General features: G+C 36.7%; 3 protein-coding genes across 5 annotated transcripts; all 3 read right to left on the reverse strand.

Annotated features, from left to right (window-relative positions):
* Positions 1 to 1,186: 1,186 nt before the first annotated feature.
* LOC111781100 (uridylate kinase-like) lies at positions 1,187 to 5,425 on the reverse strand. The gene is made up of 7 exons (XM_023661532.1): positions 4,943 to 5,425; positions 3,311 to 3,461; positions 3,166 to 3,219; positions 2,879 to 2,970; positions 1,845 to 2,071; positions 1,567 to 1,743; positions 1,187 to 1,441 (listed from the first exon to the last, which is right to left on the reverse strand). Exons 1-7 carry the CDS (start codon positions 5,155 to 5,157, stop codon positions 1,332 to 1,334), a joined length of 1,026 nt encoding a protein of 341 aa, XP_023517300.1. The 5' UTR covers positions 5,158 to 5,425; the 3' UTR covers positions 1,187 to 1,331.
* Positions 5,426 to 5,775: 350 nt separating this feature from the next.
* On the reverse strand, positions 5,776 to 11,742 carry LOC111781566 (lissencephaly-1 homolog). 3 transcript variants are annotated; one of them, XM_023662233.1, is made up of 10 exons: positions 10,612 to 11,201; positions 10,142 to 10,528; positions 9,642 to 10,055; positions 8,319 to 9,284; positions 8,146 to 8,236; positions 7,902 to 8,059; positions 7,768 to 7,819; positions 7,596 to 7,675; positions 7,420 to 7,513; positions 5,776 to 6,563 (listed from the first exon to the last, which is right to left on the reverse strand). In XM_023662233.1, the coding sequence occupies exons 4-10, from the start codon at positions 9,231 to 9,233 to the stop codon at positions 6,031 to 6,033; spliced, it is 1,923 nt and encodes a 640-aa protein (XP_023518001.1). In that variant the 5' UTR covers positions 9,234 to 9,284; positions 9,642 to 10,055; positions 10,142 to 10,528; positions 10,612 to 11,201; the 3' UTR covers positions 5,776 to 6,030. The 3 variants fall into 3 exon arrangements, with proteins under 3 accessions (XP_023518001.1, XP_023518000.1, XP_023518002.1); XM_023662232.1 differs by lacking the exons at positions 10,142 to 10,528; positions 10,612 to 11,201 and adding an exon at positions 11,267 to 11,742; XM_023662234.1 differs by lacking the exon at positions 10,142 to 10,528.
* Positions 11,238 to 24,473, reverse strand: LOC111781567 (U-box domain-containing protein 27-like). The gene is made up of 2 exons (XM_023662235.1): positions 22,806 to 24,473; positions 11,238 to 11,253 (listed from the first exon to the last, which is right to left on the reverse strand). The coding sequence occupies exon 1, from the start codon at positions 24,083 to 24,085 to the stop codon at positions 22,847 to 22,849; it is 1,239 nt and encodes a 412-aa protein (XP_023518003.1). The 5' UTR covers positions 24,086 to 24,473; the 3' UTR covers positions 11,238 to 11,253; positions 22,806 to 22,846.
* Positions 24,474 to 25,077: the final 604 nt, after the last annotated feature.

Below are 25,077 nucleotides of genomic sequence, written 5' to 3' on the forward strand. Positions count from 1 at the left end.
AATAATAATAAATCAGAAGGGCAAAAATGGAATTGTGAAGATTGAATTGAAAGCAAAGCGACGGAAAGTGTTTGTGTGAGAGGCAGAGCTTTTAAAAATAGAATAACATTATAAAAAATTATCCAATACCTTAATATATTTCATAAACTTTATATTAAATCTTTTTAATTAAACTACTTATCTACAAAATTTTAATTTTTTTTAAATATTTTTTTTTTTTTTTTTTGCTTTTTTTTTTTTATATATATTCATATTTTTTTTATTAGACAGATAACCCAAACGAATCAAACATAAATATTTTATAGTTTGTTTAATAAAAATTATTAAGGTTGAAAATAATTACAACCCGAGCAATCGAGTTTTTTTTAAAAATCCAACTCGATCCAATTCAACCTAACCCACGAGCACTCGTGGTTATCAAACGAAGACATAAATTTGAAAGAAACTCTCTAGAAACACTCAGATATGAAGAACTTAGATGGATTGAGTTTAAAGGAATACAAGTGAAGCAAATTTTGAAGGGAAAAATGAAAACAAATCTGACCCACCTCCTTTCCTTTTCTCATGTGAGAGCCAAATAGTGTCAAATTTGCGGCCAAAGCAAGGAAGGTGAGTTGGAGGGTGGCTATACATGTGAGGACTTGAGACAGTACATGAGTACCTGATTCATAGTAGGTGAGTATCAGAAGCCATGTCCAAGGCTTAAAGCAATTGTTGGGATAACTCAAATCTCTGCCACCACTTCAAACAGATGCACAATCCACCATCACACCCTTCTTCCTCACCTATATTCAACCATAATCACCTCTAAACCATATTGTTTACTTTTTTAATAAGGTGGAATGATTGGGACTCGGCCTTTGTCCATGTAAGGTCTGATGTCATGTTATAATATAGATGAAAGAGTGTATGGAATTATCACCAAATGGGCAAATCTCTCAAAGGGTTACGTGTTGAGAACTGTCACATGGTATCAGAGTCATACCCTTAGAATCCTCAAATGTCGAATAAAGAAGTTGTGAGCCTCAAAAGTGTAGTCAAAAGTAACTCAAGTATCTAACAAAGGGTGTACTTTGTTCGAGGGCTTCAGAGAAGAAGTCGAGCCTCAATTAAGGGAGTGGAGTCCCACATCAACTAATTAAAGAGTTGATCATGGGTTTATAAATAAAGAATATCTCTATTAATATGAAGCCTTTTGGAAAAACCAAAAGTAAAGAACGAGAGTTTATAAAGTTTCAAAACAGATAAGATATAGAGATCGTTCTAAATCTACTATCAAATCCCTACTCATGAGCTCTTACAGAATGGATGGTCCGATACCAGCATAATCATCATGTACTTACTACCATTGAGTTTTGTTTTCCTCCGATCAATGTCCCGACTCTCTCGCCCTTTATGGCTTTCGATATGTTATCCGGTTTCGTTAGATTGAAGACAACAACTGCAAGAGGAAGCAAATAATCATTGGTTCAGTTTATATTCTAAGCAAATGTCATCAGCTTGCATTGCTTTATGTTACTCAGCTATTTGGAAGAACAGTGATCTATGATGAGTTATAATACATACCAGGAATGTTATTTTCCTGGCATAGAGTAATGGCAGTCATGTCCATCACCGAAAGGTCCTTCGAAGTCACCTCGTGGTACGTAAGAGTTTCTAGCAGATGTGCCTTCGGGTTTCGCCTTGGATCATCGTCGTAAACTCCATCGACATTTGTCGCTTTCAGCAGAACTTCGGCGTTAACTGAATAGATGATTTGAAAGTCAGCTATTAAGATAATTTGTAGCCAAACACCAAGCAAGTTTCAGCCATTAGTTGAAGTATTGTTCAATGATTTGACTAACTTTCTGCACAACGGAGGGCTGCTGCAGTGTCTGTAGTGAAAAAGGGATTGCCTGTACCAGCTGCAAAGATCACAACCCTTCCTTTTTCTAAGTGCCTGACAGCCCTTCGTCGAATATATGGCTCTGCGACCTCCGACATTCGAAACGCGGTCTGCACTCGTGTAGGAATACCAATACTCTCCATTGTCGCTTGAAGAAATATCGCATTCATTACTGTTGCCAACATCCTGAAACATACAACCAAAATTTCAAAACCAGTAAAGTAAAATGTCCACCATCATGCTTTTTCTCGATATTTGGACTAGCTTGCATGCACCTCGACTACTCTCTCCGGACAATTGCCCGACTCCACACTATATTAATACTAGAGACTAAAGGTCAAATATCTAGTAGTGATTATTCTACTTTCTAGGAATGTAACTCCAGTATGATTGTGAGATCCCACGTCGGTTGGAGAGGAGAACAAAACATTTTTTATAAAGGTGTGGAAACTTCTCTCTAGTAGACGCATTTTAAAATTGTGAGGCTGACGTGATACATAATGGGTTGAAGTAGACAATATATGCTAGCGGTGGGCTTGGGCTGTTACAAATGATATCAAAGCTAGGCACCGAGTGGTGTGTTAGCGAGAATGCTGAGCCCCGAAGGGGGTGAATTGGGACATCCCACATTTGGAGAGGGGAACGAGTGCCAGCGAGGACGCTGACCCTGAAGGGGGTGGACTCTGAGATCCCACATCGGTTGGAGAGAGAAACGAAACATTCTTTATAAGGGTGTAGAAACCTCTCCCTAACCGACGCGTTTTAGAACTGTGAGGCTGACGGCGATACATAATGAATCGAAGTAGACAATATCTACTAGCGGTGGGTGATATCCTTTCATATATACAACATAATTGAGATATATTCCTATTCCATCTTCATTTTGTATGAATTTTCATGTTTTTTGTATGAAGGTATATGCAATATCAAAATGTGGTAGCAACAGCAAATGGTTTGCCAAAGTCTAGAGATATCTAGTACAACGAAAATTACCCAATGTAATCAGCAGAAGAACGGTCCAAACCACTACTTCCAGCCCACGAAGATCCACGGAAAATGTTACCTCCACCAACTACTATAGCAACCTGAAACAAAACATCATCCATAACGATAGCATTGGCCTAGTCTACAAACGTAAGGTGTGTGCAAGTGAAGAATCAGATTCTCCAAAGCTGTTTACTCAGTTCTTTTGAGAGTTAAAAGGAAAAAAATTGGTCAAGAACAAGTCATGAACATATGAACATGAAAAAGATCTTGCACACGTATAAAGGTTGGGCTACCTCGATGCCTAGACGGGTTACAGCTGCAACCTCCCTCGCTATTGCCATGGTAACCTGCAGTCAAAAGTTAGCTCAAAAGAACTGCAAGGTGCCAAACATCATTAAAAAGAAGCATGTAACACACTGTCATCCTTCAAACACCAACCTTTGGATCAATATTCTGCAATCCATCACCAGCAAGTGCTTCACCGCTTACTTTGAGCAATACTCGTCGCCATTTATAAGATGGCATGGACATTGAAGCTTCATTTAATATCATCCCATTGGGAGCCATAGATGATATCTGATGCTTCATGCTAAAGTAAAAGATTATAAGGAAAAAGGAAGAGAAAAACACCAAATCTCTTTAAACAACAGCATGAGAGTCATAGGTCATCGTAAGCAGAGAATTCATTCAAAGAAGGCCACAGAAAATAAGAAAAACAATGAGAAGTATAGGCCATCACTAAGTACAAATAGTTCCACAATCATAGTAAATCACCTTCATTCCCAAGAAAATCAAATGAAAAGCCTTGTCCAAAGTCAATTTGGAGAACGATCCAACGGTAGCTTAAGAACAATAGTCAGATTTCAAGGCTTTGCTAACTGAACCAACTCAATGACAGAGGACCCATTAAGGTAAAGGAGACCCATTCAAATTGGTGCTATAGCCCGTTAGTAGATATTGTCTTCTTTGGACTTTCCCTTTCAGACTTTCTCTCAAGGTTTTTAAAACGCATCTACTAGAGAGAGATTTCCACACTCTTATAAGGAATGCTTCGGTCTCCTCTCCAACCGATGTGGGATCTCAAAATCCACCCCTCTTGGGGGCCCAATATCTTCGCTTGCACACTACCCGGTGTTTGGCTCTTATACCATTTGTAACAGTCCAAGCTCACTGCTAGCAGATATTGTTTTCTTTGGGCTTTTCTTTTCAAGATTCCCCTCAAGGTTCTTAAAACAAATCTGCCAGGGAGAGGTTTTCACACCTTTATAAGGAATGCTTCGTTCTCCTCTCCAACCGATGTGGGAACTCACAATCCACCCCTTTTGGGCCCAGCATATTCACTGGTACACCGCCTAGTGCCTGGCTCTGATATCATTTATAACAGCCCAAGCTACTGCTAGCCAATATTATCCTATTTGGGCTTTCCGTTTTGGGCTTTCCCTCAAGGTTCTTAAAATGCATTTGCTAGAGAGAGATTTCCACACCCTCAATTTTAAACTATGGACGAGATCCTTATCACTTCTTTCACAACAAACCATGTACATATACTCATTCAGAAGCTACTAAAAAAACAAGATTCATGAACATGTACTAAGAAACCCTGATGACAAGCAATCCCATTCAGGACAGTATTATGTTTCATTTTTCTAAAGATAGAAGACGAGAAAGACAAATATCCAATCGAACACTGAAGGAGTTTATTCGGTTGGGAAGAACAAAGATGATATCTTCCATCCTCGAAGTAATCGTTTCTACACCATCCTAGGTAATTCCAACAGTACAGAAAATAACGAAAAAAGACAAATCCAATCTCCAAAACAATGGGAAACATCTCATCCTTCACTCACTCGACTTATTACTTCAGAAAAAACCTTCACTAATCTACTTCACGACAACAAAACCATCTATGCAAAAGCTACCACACCTCAAAAGTTCATCAAAAACCAAAACAAATCAACATAGAGATCGAACCAGTTCCCACATACAAATCACTTTCACTTAATCAAGATTTCAGTCCATAATTTCAAAGCAATTAAAGAAAAACAGGGGCGGCGCCGGCCATATCCATACCTCCCGTTCAAAGGGTCAGAGCTGGAACCCATTTCGCGAGCGGAACAGTTAACAACGAGTGACCCATTAGAGGTGGGAGTGTTCATCTTTAAACCATGGCAATGGGGCTTGAAGGGACTAAGAGATTGCAAGGATAACGACGAGGAAGAACAAGAAGCAGAACTGAACATGGAGTCGAAAGACAAACAGGGAAAGAGAGACGTGGGGATTGCCATTAGAGAAACGAACAAAAAAGAATGATTGTCACCTCCCACAAGGCCGTCTTCCTCGTCGCCGAATTGTGAGAGGGTTTAGGGTTCTATCTCACACACCCAACTCGTTATTCCGGACGAAGATGAAATCGAGAGGGAGTTGGAGCTTGTATGTTATGGATAACATCATTTTCTCAACGGAAATACATCGCTCGCGTGAGCTTTTATATGAACTGAAGATACTCGGAGGGGAAGAGTGCGCTCGCGATTTGGCCACGTTTCTTCTTAATTTTTTAAAAACCCGGGTAATGGGTGGAAGAATCGCTGTCCCCACCATTAATTTGCACCAATGAAGAGATTAAACTCACTAACAAAGCACGATTTAAGAGAGGTAGAAAATATTTTCTGTCGCTAAGCTTCTTCTCTCTTTGCAGACCCAATTCACAACTCTCATTCTCTCGCATTCTAATTCGTTCAAAATCTTAACTTTCCCCCAAACAAAAAGGAGGGTAAGTAATCAATGAATGAACGATTAATGGGTTTCCTTTCAATTTGCATAAACTTGTGCCAAAACTGGAAACTACCGATTCAAATACAAGAACAAGAGCAGAGTTGTTTTGTCGAAGATTCAAATTCTTCATGTCAATGAGAAAAAATCACTCAAATGCCAAAAATCTGCCTAGTGTATTCCATTTATATTGGCAGTAATATTCACATAAACCAAACAAGAAGAAAAAAGGGGTAGATTTACAAATTTTCAGACCTCTAAAACATACATTTTTAGAAGGAATAAACAAATAGAAAGCTTTTCTCTATAGCACTGACTGGAAGATACAAAAAGGAGAAAGAATCAACCATTTTTTAGCTTTTAGAAGCTCCTGGAATTCAATTGGATTCCTAAAGCCTGATGGGCAATCCATAGTTATGGAATGTCTTTATAGTTCCATCTAATCCAGCCACGACAATCACAAGGCCCCATGTGTCGGGTGGAGCTACATGGTCCTGGGCGTCGCTCTGACTATTATGGTGTTCCAGGTTGCCATGTTCATCATCTGCAACTGGTAAATCCCAGAGAGGTAGCCTCTCTTCTGGCCATGTTGCGGATCCACGGCACAGATTATCAGCAGAGAACCAATTAGCAAGGGAAAAACGCTCTGAAGCCCCTTGGTTATCCTGTCTCTGTGAGAACTGCCGTTGGTTGTTGCCAAAGCATTTCATCTCTGTTCCAACACCAGGCCATGGTATAGCAACAGAAGCACCATCAGACAAGAAATGCTCACAAGACTGCTGAGATTTCGTTTCTTTCATTGATGGGAGGTGAAGACTATCATAGTTCCACATATATACACGAGAGTCCTCTCCTACAGATATTATATGCTTCCCATTTTTTGTAAAAGAAGCAGACATCTGACTCCCCGACTTCGGTAGACCTGCATTTCGAAACGAGAATCTAAGCATATAAACCTTAAAAGATTCATTGAACTACAGATCAGCTAACATCCCTGGCCTTCCTCATTTCAAGCCAATAATATGATAGAACAGTGTACAGCTATTATGAGAGAGAAACAGAACTTCCCATCAATAGATTTTTACAAGTCAAGTGCAGATGCAATGGACATCTCTGATTTATAATTAAATATGGTTTTCATGGCTATCAATCACTGTTTATGAATAATTCAAAGGAATAAACACTCATAGAGAGGAAGTCAATGCAGACCCCCTTCATGCTTTAACTAGAACAGCTTGCATGAACTCATTTGGTAATTGTAGAGATTTTTGAGTAATTAACCATTCAACACTAAACCAGTAGTTGTAATGTTAAGCATCGGTTGAAATCATTTTTCTTATGAAAAATGGATTCCTAGGTGAGAGGGCGAAAGATTGTTCTTGGTAGAACATTGATCTGAGCTTCACGGTTTTAAAATGCATCTGCTAAGGAGAGGTTTCCACATCCTTATAAGGAATGATTCGTTCCCCTCTCCAATTGTTGTGGGATCTCACAATCCACCCTCTTGGGAGCCCAACGTCCTCGCTAACACATCGTTCGGAGTCTAGCTCTGATATCATTTGTAACAGCTTAAGTTCACCACTAACGGATATTGTCCACTTTGGCTCATTACGTATCGCTGTCAGCCTCACGGTTTTAAAACGGATATTCTAAGGAGAGGATTCCACACCCTTATAAGGAATGCTTCTTTTCCCTCTCCAACTAACGTGGGATCTCACAAACATCCAGTATAACTGTTCTGATTGAACCATAAGAGAGTAATCATTTCGGATTCGTACCTTTATATTTGTTGACGATTTCGATTCCTTCGAATACGCGTACTTTCGAGTCTTCCGAAGTTATCATCACTCTTTGAGAGTTTTCCCGGCAATACTGCAAATAATGGCATTCAAGTTAAGGCAATGGTATTTAAGATATGCTTTAGCAAAGGAACTATCAAAGTCCTGTGCAAAACCTGAATGCCAGTGATCCTTTTGCCAGAGGCCTTTTTTCGCCCTTGAACATTGATCTGTGCATCCAAATGAAAATAATCACCTACAAAATCACAACAATCTAAATCAGTAAAGGAGTTGAAGGGCAGCATCAGAATACAATGTCAAATTCGTCGAATGCACCATGATTCGTACCTGACGTTTTGTAGAAACGACACGTGCCGGTAATCGAGCCAATAGCAAAACCCTGCTCACATAGAAGAACAAGGTATGATCAGAGCACTGTGGAAGACATATACATTCAATTTGAGAGAGTTCACAACTCGCACCTTCCCATCTGGTTGATAAGCTAATGCAGTAATGACATCTCGGACATCAGCCCAATCAACCACCCGCTGTTTCAACACACTCCAAACTCGGATTTTGCCATCAATTGAGCCACTGATGAAGTAGTTTTCATCCATTGGATTGAATTGGATACAAGTCACTGATCCCAAAAACAAAGTAAGAACACTTTAGAAAAGAGAATGGAGCCGGCAAGAACTTGAATGGATGCATGATTTCAAAACTTACCGTAGTTCTTGTGGTGGAAAACACCAAGACATTGATCAGAGCCAACTCCCCACAAGCGCACAGTTTTATCCTTTGAGGATGAAAGAAGACACTGCAGCAAGAGGATCTAGTTAGCTTTGTTTCTTCGACAGTCCAAAAAACAAACAAACAAACAGTTGTCGTAGATGTCTTACGTTTGAATTGGACCAAGCTATGTCCAAGACATCACTGGAATGTCCATAGAACTCTTGCACTGGCTGCTCATCAATCTGAAAAACCTTTTCAGGAATGACAACAGTGGCAAATCTCAACGGTTTGCTGCTGAAGCTAGACTTCCCTTCTCTTGGTTTGTTGTTATAATTACCATCATTTGCTAAGAATTCAGTAGAGGCATTTGCAGACGATATACGCCATACGCGTACGACTCCGTCTTCTCCTCCGCTTGCCAAATACTTCCCATCTGGACTAAACTTCATTGTCCAAATCAAGCCCTTGTGTGCAACAATCTGCTGTCTCATATACAAAGCACTAAACTCTGAGCATCTCTTCTTGTTTTGATACACCTTCATTCTGCAAGTTTTGGATTCTGCTGGGATTGTTTTCTCTGTACTTCTTAAGCTCGCCGCCTTGTTCTTGAATGATCTCCACCACTTCTTTATTTTCCTTTTACCGACATCAATATCCCGGCAACCTTCGACATCAGCTTCGCCATGGCAACGTCGAGAACCGGAGTTCGAAACAGAAACTGGTAGAAGCATCTCATTTGAGCATAGTTCTAAATCATTCTCCTCCACATTACAGGTAGGAGCATAGTCAGAACTTGAGACAGCTCCACTGAATTCTGTAAGTCTCTCCAATTCCATCCTCCCTGATGAATCACTTGATTCAATCACTAAATCATGTGCACAAGTTCTTGAAGACGCAAATTCAAGTAATCCAACTTCTTGAAGAAAACGCTGTCTTCTCCTCTTAATGCTCTGTGGCTCACTCATCCATATTTCATATCCCAACTTGTTGAAACCCACTTCTTCTGCTACCAAGGAGTCCTCTAATGGCAAGTAATCTTCTGAGTCGAAGAAAACATCTGTGTCTCTGTCAGAACTCAGCATGTCTTGTTCCAGGAGCAATATTCCACATCAAAGGCCAAACACTTAACAATTCTACAAGAACAGCAAAGGAAAGAACTCAGCAGCTTCTTTAATATGGACGTAATCCAATTATCACGGCCCGAGTTTCACTCAGCAATAATATACTAAACAATGAACATGGTCCACAGGTAATGAGTCGGCAGAAGATATAATATCCAAATAATTGTAAGTACAAAAGACCAACTCAACTACCAACCTCAGGAATGTATCAATGCCGCTGGTTTTTGCATGTTCTAAGATTTTTTATACAATTACTCACCACACGACTTTGGATTAAAGAAAGAAAAATGGACCCAAAAGAAAAGGAAGTGATGGGAATAATCAAATACAGGAAACACAGCCCAAGGCAGCAAGGTTCGAAGGCTATACCTCGAGATCACCGTAAAGCAACAGCAAAATTCAACACTATGTCACCGACCCGGCTGAGATTGTGGCTAATACAGCTTCTTCTCATAGAGTCAAACCCCACGCCTTTGAGGAAAGTATAAAACAAAGCCACGAAAAACTCGTCCAAGTACTTTGAATCGAGTTCAAAACCAATGGAGGAGGAGGAGGAGGAAGATCGGGGTCTACATAAATAAGAGAGAATGGGAGGGGAAGGCCGGAAAAATTGGTGCAAAAGCAAAACAGATGTCAGCTGTTGTAGCTAAGAGGAAAAGGGTCTCGAGATCTGTGTTTGAAATTGTAAACGCACGAGCGACAAACAAGAGCGGCGCGGTTCGATAAACAGGAGCCTGTGGCTGTTGTTGTGCTTCTGCAGCCACTCTGTGTTCGTCTACTTATCTGCAAAGCGCACCAATCTATGTGAGCAACCAATAAAAATGGGTATTAGATATAAATTCATTCTAATTACATCTTGTTAAACAAACCCATTAGACGCTCGAGCATTATACACAACAAGGATCGTGGGATTTCTCAGAATGATGCTTATTTGGTGGAGCAAATTCAATGAAGAAGGCCTAACTCGTCCACATTTCAGCCAAACCAAATGGGAAAAGTGCAACAAAACGCTCAAATAAAGCTAAATCCCCAAACCCAGTTGAGTAAAGAGAGATTTAAACGATTAAAAGTTATCGAAAGATGAAAAGAAGAACAGTTGGGTTCAGCTCAGCAACAATATATAATAGCCTTTTTGAGTGCTTCGAAAAGAAGCATTTAATAGACAAATCACAGCAATATAAAGAGGAAACGGTGAAAAAGAAGCAGACAGGCGGTCTGAGAAAGCCCCCCCTCCTCTGCTACAGCCACAAATCGCCCTAAACCAAACACAAAACACTCGTTTATGGCCTCTTAACTAACAAGAAAACCCCATAATTTGAAAAGCTCCGACCTAACTTACCTAAACCAAACACTCGGGACTTGTTCTTTCTCTTTTAACTCCACAACGCCCCTCAATCAATTCGCCTTTCTATATGTATCTCTCAGCTGCCATTCTTTTATCATCTCTGATATAAACTCATCGGGGTTCGTGCAGCAGGCTACACCAGCTAAATGTTTTGTTCAATTCCACATAATAAATAATAGATGCAATGGGCTAGGCAAGCTACACACTCTCATTCTGGTTTCTGGGTTTCTTTTGGGGCTCTTGTAGGCAGAGATTATAAGAACACTGGATTCTGGGTTTTCTCTTATGGGTTCATGTATTTGACTTGCATCCTTATAGTATCTAAACATCAATCGAAAAGGGTCGAAAAGGGTCGAAAAGGGTCTCTCCCATTTCCCATTTCTATGATACAAACCTCAAATTAGTACCAGATTTCTTCAAAAACCGATCTATCTTACCCTGTTCTACCAAACAGAGACAATAATGAAAACTAGATAGTTCTTTCCAGAAATGCCGCAAGTCCTCCAAATGGGTCGGTTTCTTTTCGATCAGAAATTGCGAATACGAATCAGATTCATAAGAAGAAACTCACGGGACAACAGATCCAAACAAAATAAAGCAACACAGAGAGAAAGAGTAAAGAAGAAGAAGAAGAAGATGGAAGCATCACCATATCCTCAGAGCTCTCATCTTCCTGTATGAACTTCACACGGTTCTTGATTCATACAGAGAAGATATTAGAAGAACCCAAGCAGAGTGTAGCGCGTCCATTTGGCTAAAGAGAGAGAGCGCCAGAAATAGAGACTAAAATATTGAGTAAGGAGCAGTAAGATAAGATGAAATGGGTCTTTTTCACGAAGCTTCCAAATGGTAGTGGCACTCACGATGATCCGTACCCGCCGCTCATCCAACAGAAGAAGAACACCAAATCCCAAAATCCCAAAATCCCCAATTTCCCATGAAGATTTCCCGTTTCATTTGCAATAAACTCAACTTTTTTCATGGATTAATCCAACAAAAACCCATTTTAATCGAACCCCATTACAGATCAAAAGTGAAATACGCCTCAAAGAAGACAGAAAACAGTCAAATGTAGGAAGAATAATCATAGTGTCGTGTTAGGTTACTTGTAAAAAGATAAAATAATCGATTTTGGTGCAAATGCAACAACTAAATGACGAACATAGAAGAAATTAGAAGAGAAAAAGGGTTAATTATTGATTGATTTATTTGAATATCAAATTGGTACTTATCCCAAAGAGGATCGCATAATAGAGCAATTTGATTGGTTGGATAGGGATTATTTAAATGGAAAAATGTTGGTTTAAAATTATGCAGAATCATTCTGTCTCAATTATTTGAATCATATGTTTGGCAACAGCATCACCAATCACAACTTCAGATTTTCCCCACTTTTTTATTATTTTTTTTTTATTTTTCTCTCTCTCTTTCATTTTCTAATTTACTGTTCATCCCAATAATGTATTTTTCTTTGTGACCCCCAAAAAAAAAGTTTGTAAATTTAGTGGGAGAAATGAAAGTGTGGTGTGTTTTGCACATTACTTTTTTTTTCCTTCATTTTCTCGGGAAACAAACAGCTCGTAAATGGAGAAGAGTCGTATTTGAATTGAGTTGGATTGTGTTGGAAAAACCTTTTGGACGAACTCAATGAGTTGGTTGTGTTAGTAACTCGAACAACTGAAGTAGAGTTACAAATCCTACTTATTCTAGTACATGTTACACTAATAACTAAAATCTCAGATAATTCACAAGACATCATTAACATCGGTTACAATAAAAGTCAGGTAGGGTTGGGATGTAACTTTATTTACCGGTTGATCCGAACAAAAAAGTGTCAACATGTGAACCAATTTTAATTTTTTATTTTTTAAAAATTTAGTCCAACCCAAATCGAGAAAAAACTAACCTAACGAATTTGGGTTGGTCCGTCTCCCCGATCATATAAATACCCTTACTAAAACATATAAATTCAAAAACATTCCACACAATAACAATAAAACATTAATGTAACTAACTCTAAATCTATAATGAAAAAAAAAATGGAAACTTGATACATACAATCCATCGATTAAGACTATAACTTTGAACGTCGAACGTTTCAAATCTACAACGATTTAAAAAAAGCTCGATAATCGACAAAACCCATATCATATTTTAGAGAGAGAAAATGAGAAATATTACAGAGAAGAGAGAGAGACTAACTGGTTTGTGAAGAAGAGGAAGAACAATGGCAGAATTGGCTTCAAAAATGGTGTTAGAGAGAGAAAGAGAGAGGAGAGAGAAAGAGGAGAATTGTGGATGAGTTTAGGGAGGAGGGTGAAATATTTATATGTTGAATAATTAAAAAATAATAATTAATGAGGAAAATAAAAGGAAGAGAGAGAGAAAGAGTATTAGATTAGAGGAAATGGAATGGGACCCTTTTTATTGCATATCTTCGCTCAATCTTCTCTCGATTTCGTTTTTACTTGTTCGAATGAACAATGTTATCTCATTTATAGGCACGGTCGAGTCATAAAGTTTTTACACTCTATTAACATTTAAAACCGATCGAAAAATAGTTCAAGTCAATGCTAATGCAGAAGCATAGCTCGTGACACAATAGTTAATCGGCATTCTCATCACTCGTCGTGTTGTACATGACTTTATTCTTGTCGTCGTTAATGGAGTTAGTGATGCATGCATGCAACCACGTATACATCTTCGTAAAACATACGAGACATAAAACTTGCTAACTCGTCTTAAAATTTAGTTTTAAATATCGAATGACTTTATTCTAGACCTCGTTACCGACTAAAGAATTTAATCGGGAGAGAAAAGAGTGGCTACCGAGAGCGGAAAAAGAAAAAGAATCAAACTTTTTTTTTTTTTTTAATTTGAAAATGACACGTCATTATCAAGAATTATGGTATTCAATATACTCGATGCTGATTTTTAGTAGTAATAATGATGAAATCGACCTTTAATGTAATAATTTGTGTTAATAAATAGCATTTAAAATAAAAACACGCAGAATAAAAAGATTAATAATTAAAATATTATTTATTATTATTATTATTATTTTATTATTATTATTTTTTTTTTTTGTCGTAAAAAAAAAAGTTTCAATTGTTATTATTGTGACATTTTATGGGACCTGATTTATTTTCTCCCACTTTTCATTTTCACCAGTAAATAAAAAAAGACATGAAGATTTGGACAGCNTTTTTTTTTTTTTTTTTTTTTTTTTTAACTTTTTAAATCTAGTCTGTTCCAGAATGAAATTAAAAAAATAAATAAATAAATAATCCAATTGCCAAATAATAATAATAATAATTTTGTAATTTTTTTAATTGAAAAAAAAAACTGTCCATACATCTACCCTGCTTTTTACTATTCAAATGTGGAAAATAATTGATGGGTTTTCAAAATAAAAAAAAAAAAAAAAAAAAAAAAAAAAGCTTTTTATTTATTTATTTTTATTTTAAAGTTTTAATAGAAATTTTTTTAAATATGATTGTGACTAATTTCCATATGGGTAAAAGAATAGAGGTGTTTTTGGGTTAGGTTGGATTATTGTAATTTTTTTAAATAAAATGTTAGTTTATAAACCGTTTGTTTATTTAAAATTTATCGCTTAATTTTAGTAAATATTTGCAGAAATTATCTTTTAAATAGTTAAAAAATTATTTTTAAGATTTAATCCAAAATTCGGTCTCACTGCTTCTCTCCTTTTCTCGTCTCATCGCTTCTCTCTTAAGCCTATTATATGGGTCTCACAATTCCATGACCTGATTAATTATTTTCTTTCCAATAGAAAGAGTTCGGGACTTCCTCGAGAAACCACATCTTTCTAATTCAGATCATCCGATTCAGCTCAACTTCTTCCGATCCACTGACTTCTTTTCCATTTTCGAAAAACCTTCATTTCTTTACATCGAATTCAACTTAAATAAGTTCATAACTCAACCCAAACCGTACAAATTTAATTGGGTTGATTGTGATATTTACTACCCTAATAAAAAAATAATATTTTTCGATTGCTAAAATCTTATTTACCTCCTAAAAATAATCTTGAATTAATGTAAGAAGAATGAAATTAATGAAATGAATCATTAGGGCATGGTCTTCCTTAATTAATTATAATGCAATGTTTGGTTGTTAATGATTAATTAATTAATTTAAAAAAAAAAAAAAANAAAAAAAAACCAAAGCTTCCCCACTTTCACATGCCTTCTTGTTTGTTTCCTTTCAACACCCATTTGACTTTCTCTCTATCCTTTGACTTCTGGATTTTGCACTTTCTGCCAAATCCCAAACATTTATTATTTTTTAATTAATTAATTAATTAATTTTCCATTTGGTTGGGATGCTTCACTGGCAATTTATGCATATGTTTCATTATTTTGATTTCTTCTATAGTTTTAATTCATATTCTTTACATTATAAAGATTTGTATGCTTCATTAATCAGATATTATTAACACCCAAACCATATACTAAAATCATAGAGCGTGACAGAGGACATGTGCGTTCATATATTTACACCTACCTAATTCATGATTTTCCTTTAAAATAAAAACACCTGACAAAAATCACACCCGCCTTAAAATTTCCAATATTTTAGAATTTTTTTCAACGAGCAATGATCTTTGAGAATCATTAATATTATTAATTTAATACCTCGTCGATAACCCTTTTCGTTTTTCACTTTTTTCTCTATCTGTATTCGTTGTCTTATTATTCAAATGCTCGATCGTGGACTGAAACTTTTACGAAAAAAAAATAATGTAACCAAATCTGATAGATACGACTTAGTAGTAGAAATGTGAATACGAGCCTAATTAAAATTATTTTTTAATGAATAAATTGTGATGTTAAGAAAGGAACAAATAATTAAATGATTATCCATCTAATCATCTGTGTAATATATAACGAAATGATTTGAATGAATTTGACGCATAAATGAAATTTAAATGCCATAGTTAGGATGTCACGTTGAATAATATAATATATAGTTTAAAGTTTATAAATCAAGGTCCACTTAATTATTAATAAAGTGATGGAAATGATGTTTGTTTTAAAAAATAAATAAAAACAATTTGATAATAATATATTTTTGTTTTTTTTTTCTTCCTTTTATTTATTTATTTTTGTTCTTATATTTCTACCTTACTTAAAATGGAACAAAAATCTCGATCTCCTCGGCTTTCTCTTTTGTGTGCTGCTCCTTAAGAAGGTTCGAAGCTCTCGTGTCAACCACTTCTATCTCACTGGCACAAGGAATAGGACTTCTGACAGAGTAGGAACAAGCTTCCGATATTCCGTATTGTGACTTGTTAATGTTTGATATTTCAATGTTACGATATTTTAATTATTAATGTAACATGTATGGTAGATAAGTTTAAAAAAATAACAATTCATGGACCCAGTATGGTTGAGTTGTCAAACTATATTCAATCATTCAAGTCAACGATCGAATCAACTCAAAATTTTGAACCTAACCCTGAACATTATCACCAGTTTTAAATTTTCCAACTTGATATGATCGACACTAGCTAAGCCAATAAAATAGATGGATTTGACTTGGGTTTTGCCCGTTTATCTGTAAGTACATGTAATATTCGACCGAGCTACTTGTTTCGGCATCTAGATAAAGAACGAAGAGACAAGTAGTTTACTCGTTGCCTTAGATTGAGATGGCAAAACACCTCAAATCAAAAGCTAGCAAATCCATAATGATGAACTCCAAAGCCAACAAAATAATAACCCTAAGCCATTTGCAACCAAACATGTCCGACACTACTTTGATAACAGTCCCATATGTGGAACAATTATTATACTAACAACAATTTCCAAGAAATAGAATATATTATTATTATTATTATTATTATTGTTATTATAAAGTTTTAAAACGTGTGGATTGAATAGAAATATAATTGATTTTAGAAGACAAAAAAAACAGAAGAAATTAGGGTTCTTGCAAACACAACATGGAACAGTAGGGTTCTGTATTTTCATGTCAACTAGGCTAGCTGCTATCACATGTTCTGCCCTCTCCAAGAAATTTCTCTTTCTGTCGTGTTTTTCCAGTTTGGTTCGACTCGAACGAACTGTCTTTACGTATGTCTTATACTATTTAGTTTTAAATTCGGTGTATGTGAGCTAAGACATGAGTTCGTGAGTTGAATAAAAACCCTAATGAGGTAATAATTTAAGCGTATAAATACATTGAAAGAGAATTATTGTGTCATATAGGATGTAGGTTTGTTTTGTTTGTAGGGGAAATAGAATTTCTAGATGTACTGTTCGTTACGAATAAAATATTGTATTTTGTTGTGATATGAGCGTGACGATGAAATGTTCACGTGAGAGATCTTTTCTGTCATGCGAAGATAAAGTGAAGACTCTAGAGATGTTGACGAGTGGGGCGAGGATGAAAAAAACTTTCTCATCTCTCTTTCCACCGCTTATTCCATTCTCTATCTCCACAAAATTTTCATTTATGATCCGGTCCAATATTTTTTTCATTCATATATAATTTTCTTTAAACACAGAATTTCAATAATTCAACGACCCCACAGATAAAATGAACATTTCTAATTTTAATTGTATTTGGTATTTACTCTGATCACGTACACGTCTTATCTATATTTATCTCCTTCCGTTTAATATTCATAGAATTTTATTCCTTTTTCATTTTTCCAACTTTAATTAATTAATTAATTTTTAGTTTATGANTAAAAAAAAAAAAAAAAAAAAAAAAGTTGACTTTTTGGGGAGAAGACGTTATGAGAGATTTCGGTGGTGCTGACTAGGAAGAGAATCACGTTTTTAATTTTTTTTTTTTATATTTTAAATATATATTTTATTATAGAAATGATTATTTGGGAAATATATTTGTGTGAAGGACATGAGAGCATGGATGGGGAGTGAAGCAGGAGACAATTTTGAAAACCCTCCCCAAATTGTTATTTTACAATTTCGTCCCTACCTTACAATTTCGTATCTCTCGCGGTTACTAAATGTATCCACTGCTTGTAGATATTATCAACTTTTGCATGTTATGTATCGTTGTTAGTCTCACTATTTTTAAAATGCATTTACTATGAAAATGGTATAGCCCTACACCAATTAGTGTCACGCACAGTCTAGTGATTGACTCTGATACTAGTTGTATCAGCTTAAGCTCACCACTAGAAGATATTGTCCGTTTTGATTTGTTACGTATTACCGTCAACATTACAATTTTAAAATGCATCTCAAAGGTCGGCTGCCTTTGGGCCTTCACCCAAGAACAACAACCCAACTCCTGGTGCGAGACACTGATTAGAGTAGGGTTTTTATAGACGCTTATTAAATTCGATAGTTAATAAGCATTAGTCTTCTCAAACAGAATTCTCAAACAGGCTCGTTAAGATTCGATAGTTAATTTTCTTACAAATTTTACTACATTATAATATATATATATAAAACAAAAATATTTAAAAATGAATAATGATAATAGAAATTAACCAAAAAAAAAAAATTGAAATAAAATTGGAGAAATTCTATAACAAACAAACAATAATTAAAAAAGTTAGTTAGGATATAATATTTATTGTTATTATTATTATTATTATTATGGGGAAAAAGAAAAGAAATAGATTGATGTAAAATAAAGATAATTAGGGTTATGTTTTGTTTGAGTTGGGAAATGATAATAAATGTGTGTACGGAAGAGGACGTGGTTTAAGAGTTGGTTGCAGTAAAGGACATGGCCGACATCGTCAATGTCGACTCAACGACATGACGTTTTCGCAAGTTTTTATCACCCAAAAAAATAATTAAAAAAAAGCTCTCATTTAATTCACTATAAATCATTGAAACTAATTTTAAAATGGTCGTTGGGCTATTGAAGTTTGGGCCGGCCCGATTTAAGCCCAAATAGTGTCTTAGATCGCTGGGCTTGAGCCTGGTCTGTCTTTGGGCTTATACGTTTTAGGGGACCTGGCCCAATGATGAGGAAGACCTTTTAGAAAATAATTTCAATAAAAATATTAATTAATCACTTTAAAATCATTTTTGAATAATTAATATATAAAGTATTTATTCAAAATAGTTTTTATATATATATATATATAAAAGTTAACCCAACTTTTGGAAAAAATTGGCTATATTAAATAAACTTCATTTATTTTAGTCATTAATTATTATGCTAGAAAAAATAAAAGTAAAAGAAAAAAAGAGCGTCCCGATTTACATGAGATCCCACTTCGATTGGAGATGGGAACGAGACATTCCATATAAGAGTATGTAAACCTCTCTCTGACAAACACGTTTTAAAATCGTAAGAAAGTCGATGATACGTAACGAACCAAATTGAACAATATCTACTAGCGGTAGGCTTGAGTTGTTACAAATGTTATCAGAGTCGGACACGGACAGTGTGCATCCCTAAGGGAGTGGAGTGTTTGATTCCATATTGGTCGGGCCAAAACGGACAGTATTTATGAACGGTTACAAAATGTTATTAGAATAAGATAGTAGGCGATATGCTAGCCCCCAAGGAGTGGAGTGTTTGGTCCCAATAGATTTTAAATTCATAGAGATGTATAAAAGATTTTAGTTATGATCCACTATCTGCACGAAGAACATCATTACACATGGTGAGAATGACAAGGTTGCTCGTGCGTGAAAACAAAAATTTATAATCATAAGTTTAAAAAAATACACACGAAAACAAAGACGCACGTAGATATGGATAATTTCTGATGATATCATTACACAAAAGGCTTTAATGGGGGCTGTTGGCATAGGGTTTGGGGAGTGCAAATGAACATATGTCTGGTTGAGGCATTTCGTCGAACAGGTTGAGGTCACGTGAGAGTGGAGCAGGCATTGTTTATGTGATGATAACTGCACCAAGTTGGGAACCCCATGATGATGTTTTAGACCAACACAGCACAAATCCAGCAAATCAGGTTAACCAGAATCCCCTTTTTTGAACATCGAAAGCCCACGTCCCCATGTAATGCAAATAAAAGGCTATGTGGGTGACCCAGATCCACTACTAGCAGATATTGTCCTCTTTGGACTTTCCCTCAAGGCTTTAAAACGCGTTTGCTAGGGGAAGGTTTCCACTCACTTATAAAGGGTGTTTTGTTCTCCTTCCCAACCAACCTGGGACATCACAATCCACCCCCTTTGGAGCCCAGTGTCCTCGCTGGCACTCGTTTCTTTCTCCAATTCGATGTGGAACCCCCACCAAATCCACCTCCTTTTGGGGCCCAGCGTCCTTACTGGCGCACCGCCTCGTGTCTACCCCTTTGGGGAACAGCAAGAAGGCCGACACATCGTCCGGTGTCTGGCTCTAATACCATTTATAACGACCCAAATCCACCGCTAGCAGATATTGTCCTCTTTGGGCTTTCTCTTTCAGGGTTCTTCTCAAGGCTTTAAAACGCATTTACTACGAGAAGGTTTCAACTCTCTCATAAAGGATGTTTTATTCTCCTCCCCAAACAACGTGGGACATCACAATCTAAGTCGTCACACAGTAGACGACGATTGGCAATAGCGAATTCATTAATATCTACTTTAACTCGCTCTCGCTCTAGACCTAGACCATATTTTGAAACAAAGATCGTGTGATTACTTTAAGATTATATAATTACTTTTAAGAAAAAAAAAATATAAATGAGAGAAGAAGATCGTGCACTTTGAAGGGTGTAACATGNTTTTTTTTTTTTTTTTTTTTTTTTTTTTTTGAAACATCCCATTGTTCATGCAATTGTAATTTCCCAATTAATTAGGGTTTGAAATTTAAAAAAAAAAGTGTTTTTGTTTTGAATATGGTGAGGAGGGGAAAGTGTTGCATTCAAGCAAGTGAGAAGCTCGCATCACACTCAACTATGTTTCCTTTACACACCCACCACCACCACCTTCAAGTGGACATATAGCGTCGCTTTCTTTCGTCCAATTGCCTCTTTTTTTTTTTTTTTTCGGTAGAAATCTCATTTTGTTCTACGTAAGATAGTCAAAGTAAGAAGAAGATTCGGAGATTGTTTGGCGAGTACCCAACGACCATATTGATATCATGCATAGCCTTGTATAATCTACATATACATTCAGCGATATGAAGTAAGTAGACCAATGTTAAGCAGTAGTNGGACATTAACCCTAAATTAATCAAATCATACCCCACCCCACTTCACTTATGCAACCAACCTTAGTTTTTGTTTTAATCAAATAAGCGATTATCATATGCAATCATTGTTCGAACGGTCGTTTTACTCCATGCAGTCTTCTAATAACTTGAATGTTTATATACCATCTTTTAAGGGTTGGTCTTGTCATGAAATATCGTATCGAGCAAATGGGTAAAGCAAGTCGTACAAGAAGCTAGTTATAGAAAATATCTCTGGAGGGATGATTTGCTCGTAAGAATATCGTATAGGGCAAGTGGGTAAAGCGAGTGTTACAAAAAGTAAGTTATAGATATATATACTATTGCTTCAGGGCTGACCTACTCATAAGAATATCGTATGGGGCAAGTGGGTAAAATGAGTCCTACGAGAAGAAAGTTATATATACACTATCTCTTAAGGGATGATATGCTCGTAAGAATATCTTATGGGACAAGTGGGTAAAGTGAGTCCTACAAGACACAAGTTATATATATATATATATACTATCTCTTAGGGTCGATATGCGTTGATATGCTCATTAGAATATCATATTGTCCTGTTTGAGCTTTCTCTTCAAAATTTTTAAAACACGTATGCTAGGTGAGGTTTTTACACCCTTGTAAGGAATGTTTCGTTTTCCTCTCGAGAACCGATGTGGGATGTCACAATTCACCTCTTTTTGGGGTCTAGTGTCGTTGATGACACTCGTTTCTGTCTCTAATCGATGTGGAATCTTACATATAGGGCAAATGGGTAAAGCGAGTCCTACGAGAGGGCGGGAAATTGAAAGTGAGAAGGACATGCACTATGGGATAGAAATAAATGAAATGAAGATTCGAAAGGTTTAATAAAATTGGGACCAAAGGGGGAATTGGGAATCCACTAAGCTTGCATCACTCAAACACTAAAATCTATAAAATAGGTACAAAATTTGTTTGGTTTGATCCCTATCATTCTCAACAGGATGCTTTGATTGGACTCCCTACACCATGGGATAATGGAAACCTTTTTTTTTTTTTTTTTTTTTTTTTTTTTTTTTTTTTTTNCCACCTTCAAGTGGACATATAGCGTCGCTTTCTTTCGTCCAATTGCCTCTTTTTTTTTTTTTTTTCGGTAGAAATCTCATTTTGTTCTACGTAAGATAGTCAAAGTAAGAAGAAGATTCGGAGATTGTTTGGCGAGTACCCAACGACCATATTGATATCATGCATAGCCTTGTATAATCTACATATACATTCAGCGATATGAAGTAAGTAGACCAATGTTAAGCAGTAGTAGATTTGGTTTGGTTTGTTTTTATAAACGTGTTATGGGTTTGGTGATGAGCATGTAGATATCTCTTTGTCTGTTTCTCTCATTTTGGAGAGAGAATTTCATTTTCTTTAGATTTGGAGAGAGAGAGCTCGTTCTTCTTCAACTTGTTCTTGTATGAGCGTAAAAACCTTAATCACCTCACAATTTTGTGTTTCGTGTTATTCGTGTCAGAAACATAATAGTCATTTTTTCTTCATTTTAAATTAGGGTAAAAAAATTATTTGAAAAATTACTAATAACCTAATTTTATTGAAATACAAATTAATTATTGTTCCATCCCTTTTATTGTTAGACCAAATTTAGAAGAATACACTATAAATTCTTAGATACCAAGGTTGAATTATTAAAAAGTTTTCTTTAAATACAAAATTTGGTAATTAAAAGAGTAATAATAATTATTTACCGTACAAATAGTATAATTCATAATTATTAGCGAATTTTCAGTCACATTTGTCATAATTAAATTATTTTGGTTTAGTTCATAATTCAGTCCATAAGATATAATTTACCATTTTTGAGGCAAATATTTCCATTAAAAAAAAAAAAAAAAATCATAAACAGAAATTGAACTGAATCGGAAGAGACTTGCACGAAAATGCAAGAACTGCGTGAAAATCGAATAATTTTGTTTGTATTCACTGACAAAATTTCTTTGATTTACAGAGCAGAAAATGAAAACGAAAATCTCTCCCCAGATCTCCATAATAACTTACAGAGAGAATCGAAGAAGAAGAAGAAGAAGAAGAAGATGAAGAAAGCGTATCGGTTCTAACAGGGCATGATGTGCGTAGTTTTCGTGTCGTAACTCGCTAGGCACGATTTGGAATTGATTCGGAAAATCTTCAGCAAATCTCTCGCCATCTGTCGTACTGGTGGCGAGCAATTGCTCTGCATTAACAGTAAAATCTTCGTCAATCCGTTCGCCTTCGTTAACGCCTCTGCTGCCTTCTCATCTCTGAACAGATAGCACACGCTCCACAGCGTCGTCACCGCGTGCTCCGTCGCCGTGTTCGACACCTTCAGTACTTTTTGTACGATCGCTGCTAAGCACGTTGAGTCCTCTCCGATCTCCATCCTTCCTTCCCTCACCGTCGACGCTGTTTCCAGCACTTTCAGAACCTTCTCCGTTATTGAAACGCTCGAACTTGAGTTCGCTTCTGAGAGAAGCTTCGTTACCGATTTTATCGCTCCGAGATGGACTAATTTGATTTTGATCCGTTTCGGCATTGAAATTGAAATTAAACACGATAGAACCGATTCGATTAGGTTTGAATCGTTCTCAGAGTTTGTTAATTTCAGTAATTCTTGCATCAATCCATCCGTTTCGGCGATTACAATCTTCGATTCGGCGTCGATTGCGAGATGCTCTAGTAGACTAGCTGAACAGATTTTCAATTCGACGGTTCCTTTCCGCAGAATCAGAAGCAGAGACGAAACACAATTACGATCGCTCTTCAATATCGATTTCACAAACCGCTCCTTATCTTCTATTTCATTTCGAATCAAATGCAATAACCTCACAGTCTGCTCAACCAAAACGCCGCCATTGACATTGCTAAGAAGATCGACAAGAACCGGCACGAAACCGCCGATTCCACAGAGAAGCCTCCGATTCTCCACCGATTTAGCGGCGAAAGAGACAAGCCGCAGAAGCGAGTCGGTGCGAGACTGATCGATCTCTATGCGCTTGACGAGGTCAAGAACTTGATCGGAGGAAAGAACCGAGTCGGAAACAGGGGAGGAATCGGGCGAGTGGACTCGGTGCCGAAGAGAATCGGACCAAATCTGAATAAGGCGGTGGAGATTGTGGTTAGGGACGAACTCCTTAGTTTGAAGGATCTGCATGGTAGCCGGACAAGTATTGTTTCCATTGTCGAGCCATTTCTGGATACTGGAACGATCGTAAGTAACTCCGGTACACAAACTTACAGGGGATTTCATGACGTCAAGCGAGATCGGACATCTGAAATCGCTCGGAATTGTAATACACAAGTCATCTCTCACCATCTTCCGTCAACTGACCACCGCCCACCACCGCACCGCCGCCACCGGAGAAAAGAATCGTCGGATCGGACGAGAGAGAGAGAGAGAGAGAGAGAAAGAAGAGAGAAGTCGCAGGCGGAGAACAGATAGTGGGTATGGGTTTAAAGGAAGAGAGAGAAAGAGTCAAAGGTACTGTGACGTCAGCTTTTCTAAAAATTATTTGAATAAATATTCGAGGTTTGGTCAATGGTCAATGAAGATGATGTGTTTGTTTTGGTGGAATCACGGCCGTTGAAATGGACGGATAAGATTGAGATACACGTGGGATCGGTGGGGACCACCCAACAGGGAGGAGGTTTTTCTGCCCGATTGTATACGGCGGGGACCACCGTAAGGTTCTGTTGGTCGGTTGGATTACCTCGCTTTTTGTTTACTTTAATTCTCAGTCGAATAAATTATAAACTAAATATAATCTCTTTTAATTATTACTTAAATTTAATATATTAATTGAAAGGAGCTGCTCTTCCACTTCTGTCTCCCTCTTCTCCAACCTTCAATTTTCTTTTTTATTTATTATTATTTTTTATAATTAGAATTTTAATTATTTATCATTTAAAAAGAAAAAAATGAGAAAAATGACGTCCGATCACAGATATAAAAGAGAAACGAAAAAACGCTCAGTACGTTTAACAAAGTCATAGATTATTAGGTTCGTAGGCTACGTAGGATAAGAACATTACCTCTCCCCTATGAAATAGCATATGAGTATGTTTGAGGAAAATAGGTAATAAGCTCGAAAGATTTGATAAAAGGCCGCACACGCTCAATATTCGAAAGAGCATATGTTGATCCTTAAACGAGAGGTGAGTAGAAGCCTCAAGGTCCACCAAGAGTCATGAGCTCATTTGAAGAAGAATCGCCACTATGGAATCACAAACATACACCTTAGGAAATGACAAAAAGATTTCAAAAAGTCCCACCAATATGAGCTCAGCGTATTTGTCGTATTCTTTCTC

This window comes from Cucurbita pepo, chromosome LG19, assembly GCF_002806865.2.
Source record: "Cucurbita pepo subsp. pepo cultivar mu-cu-16 chromosome LG19, ASM280686v2, whole genome shotgun sequence".
NCBI classification, from domain to species: Eukaryota; Viridiplantae; Streptophyta; class Magnoliopsida; order Cucurbitales; family Cucurbitaceae; genus Cucurbita; species Cucurbita pepo.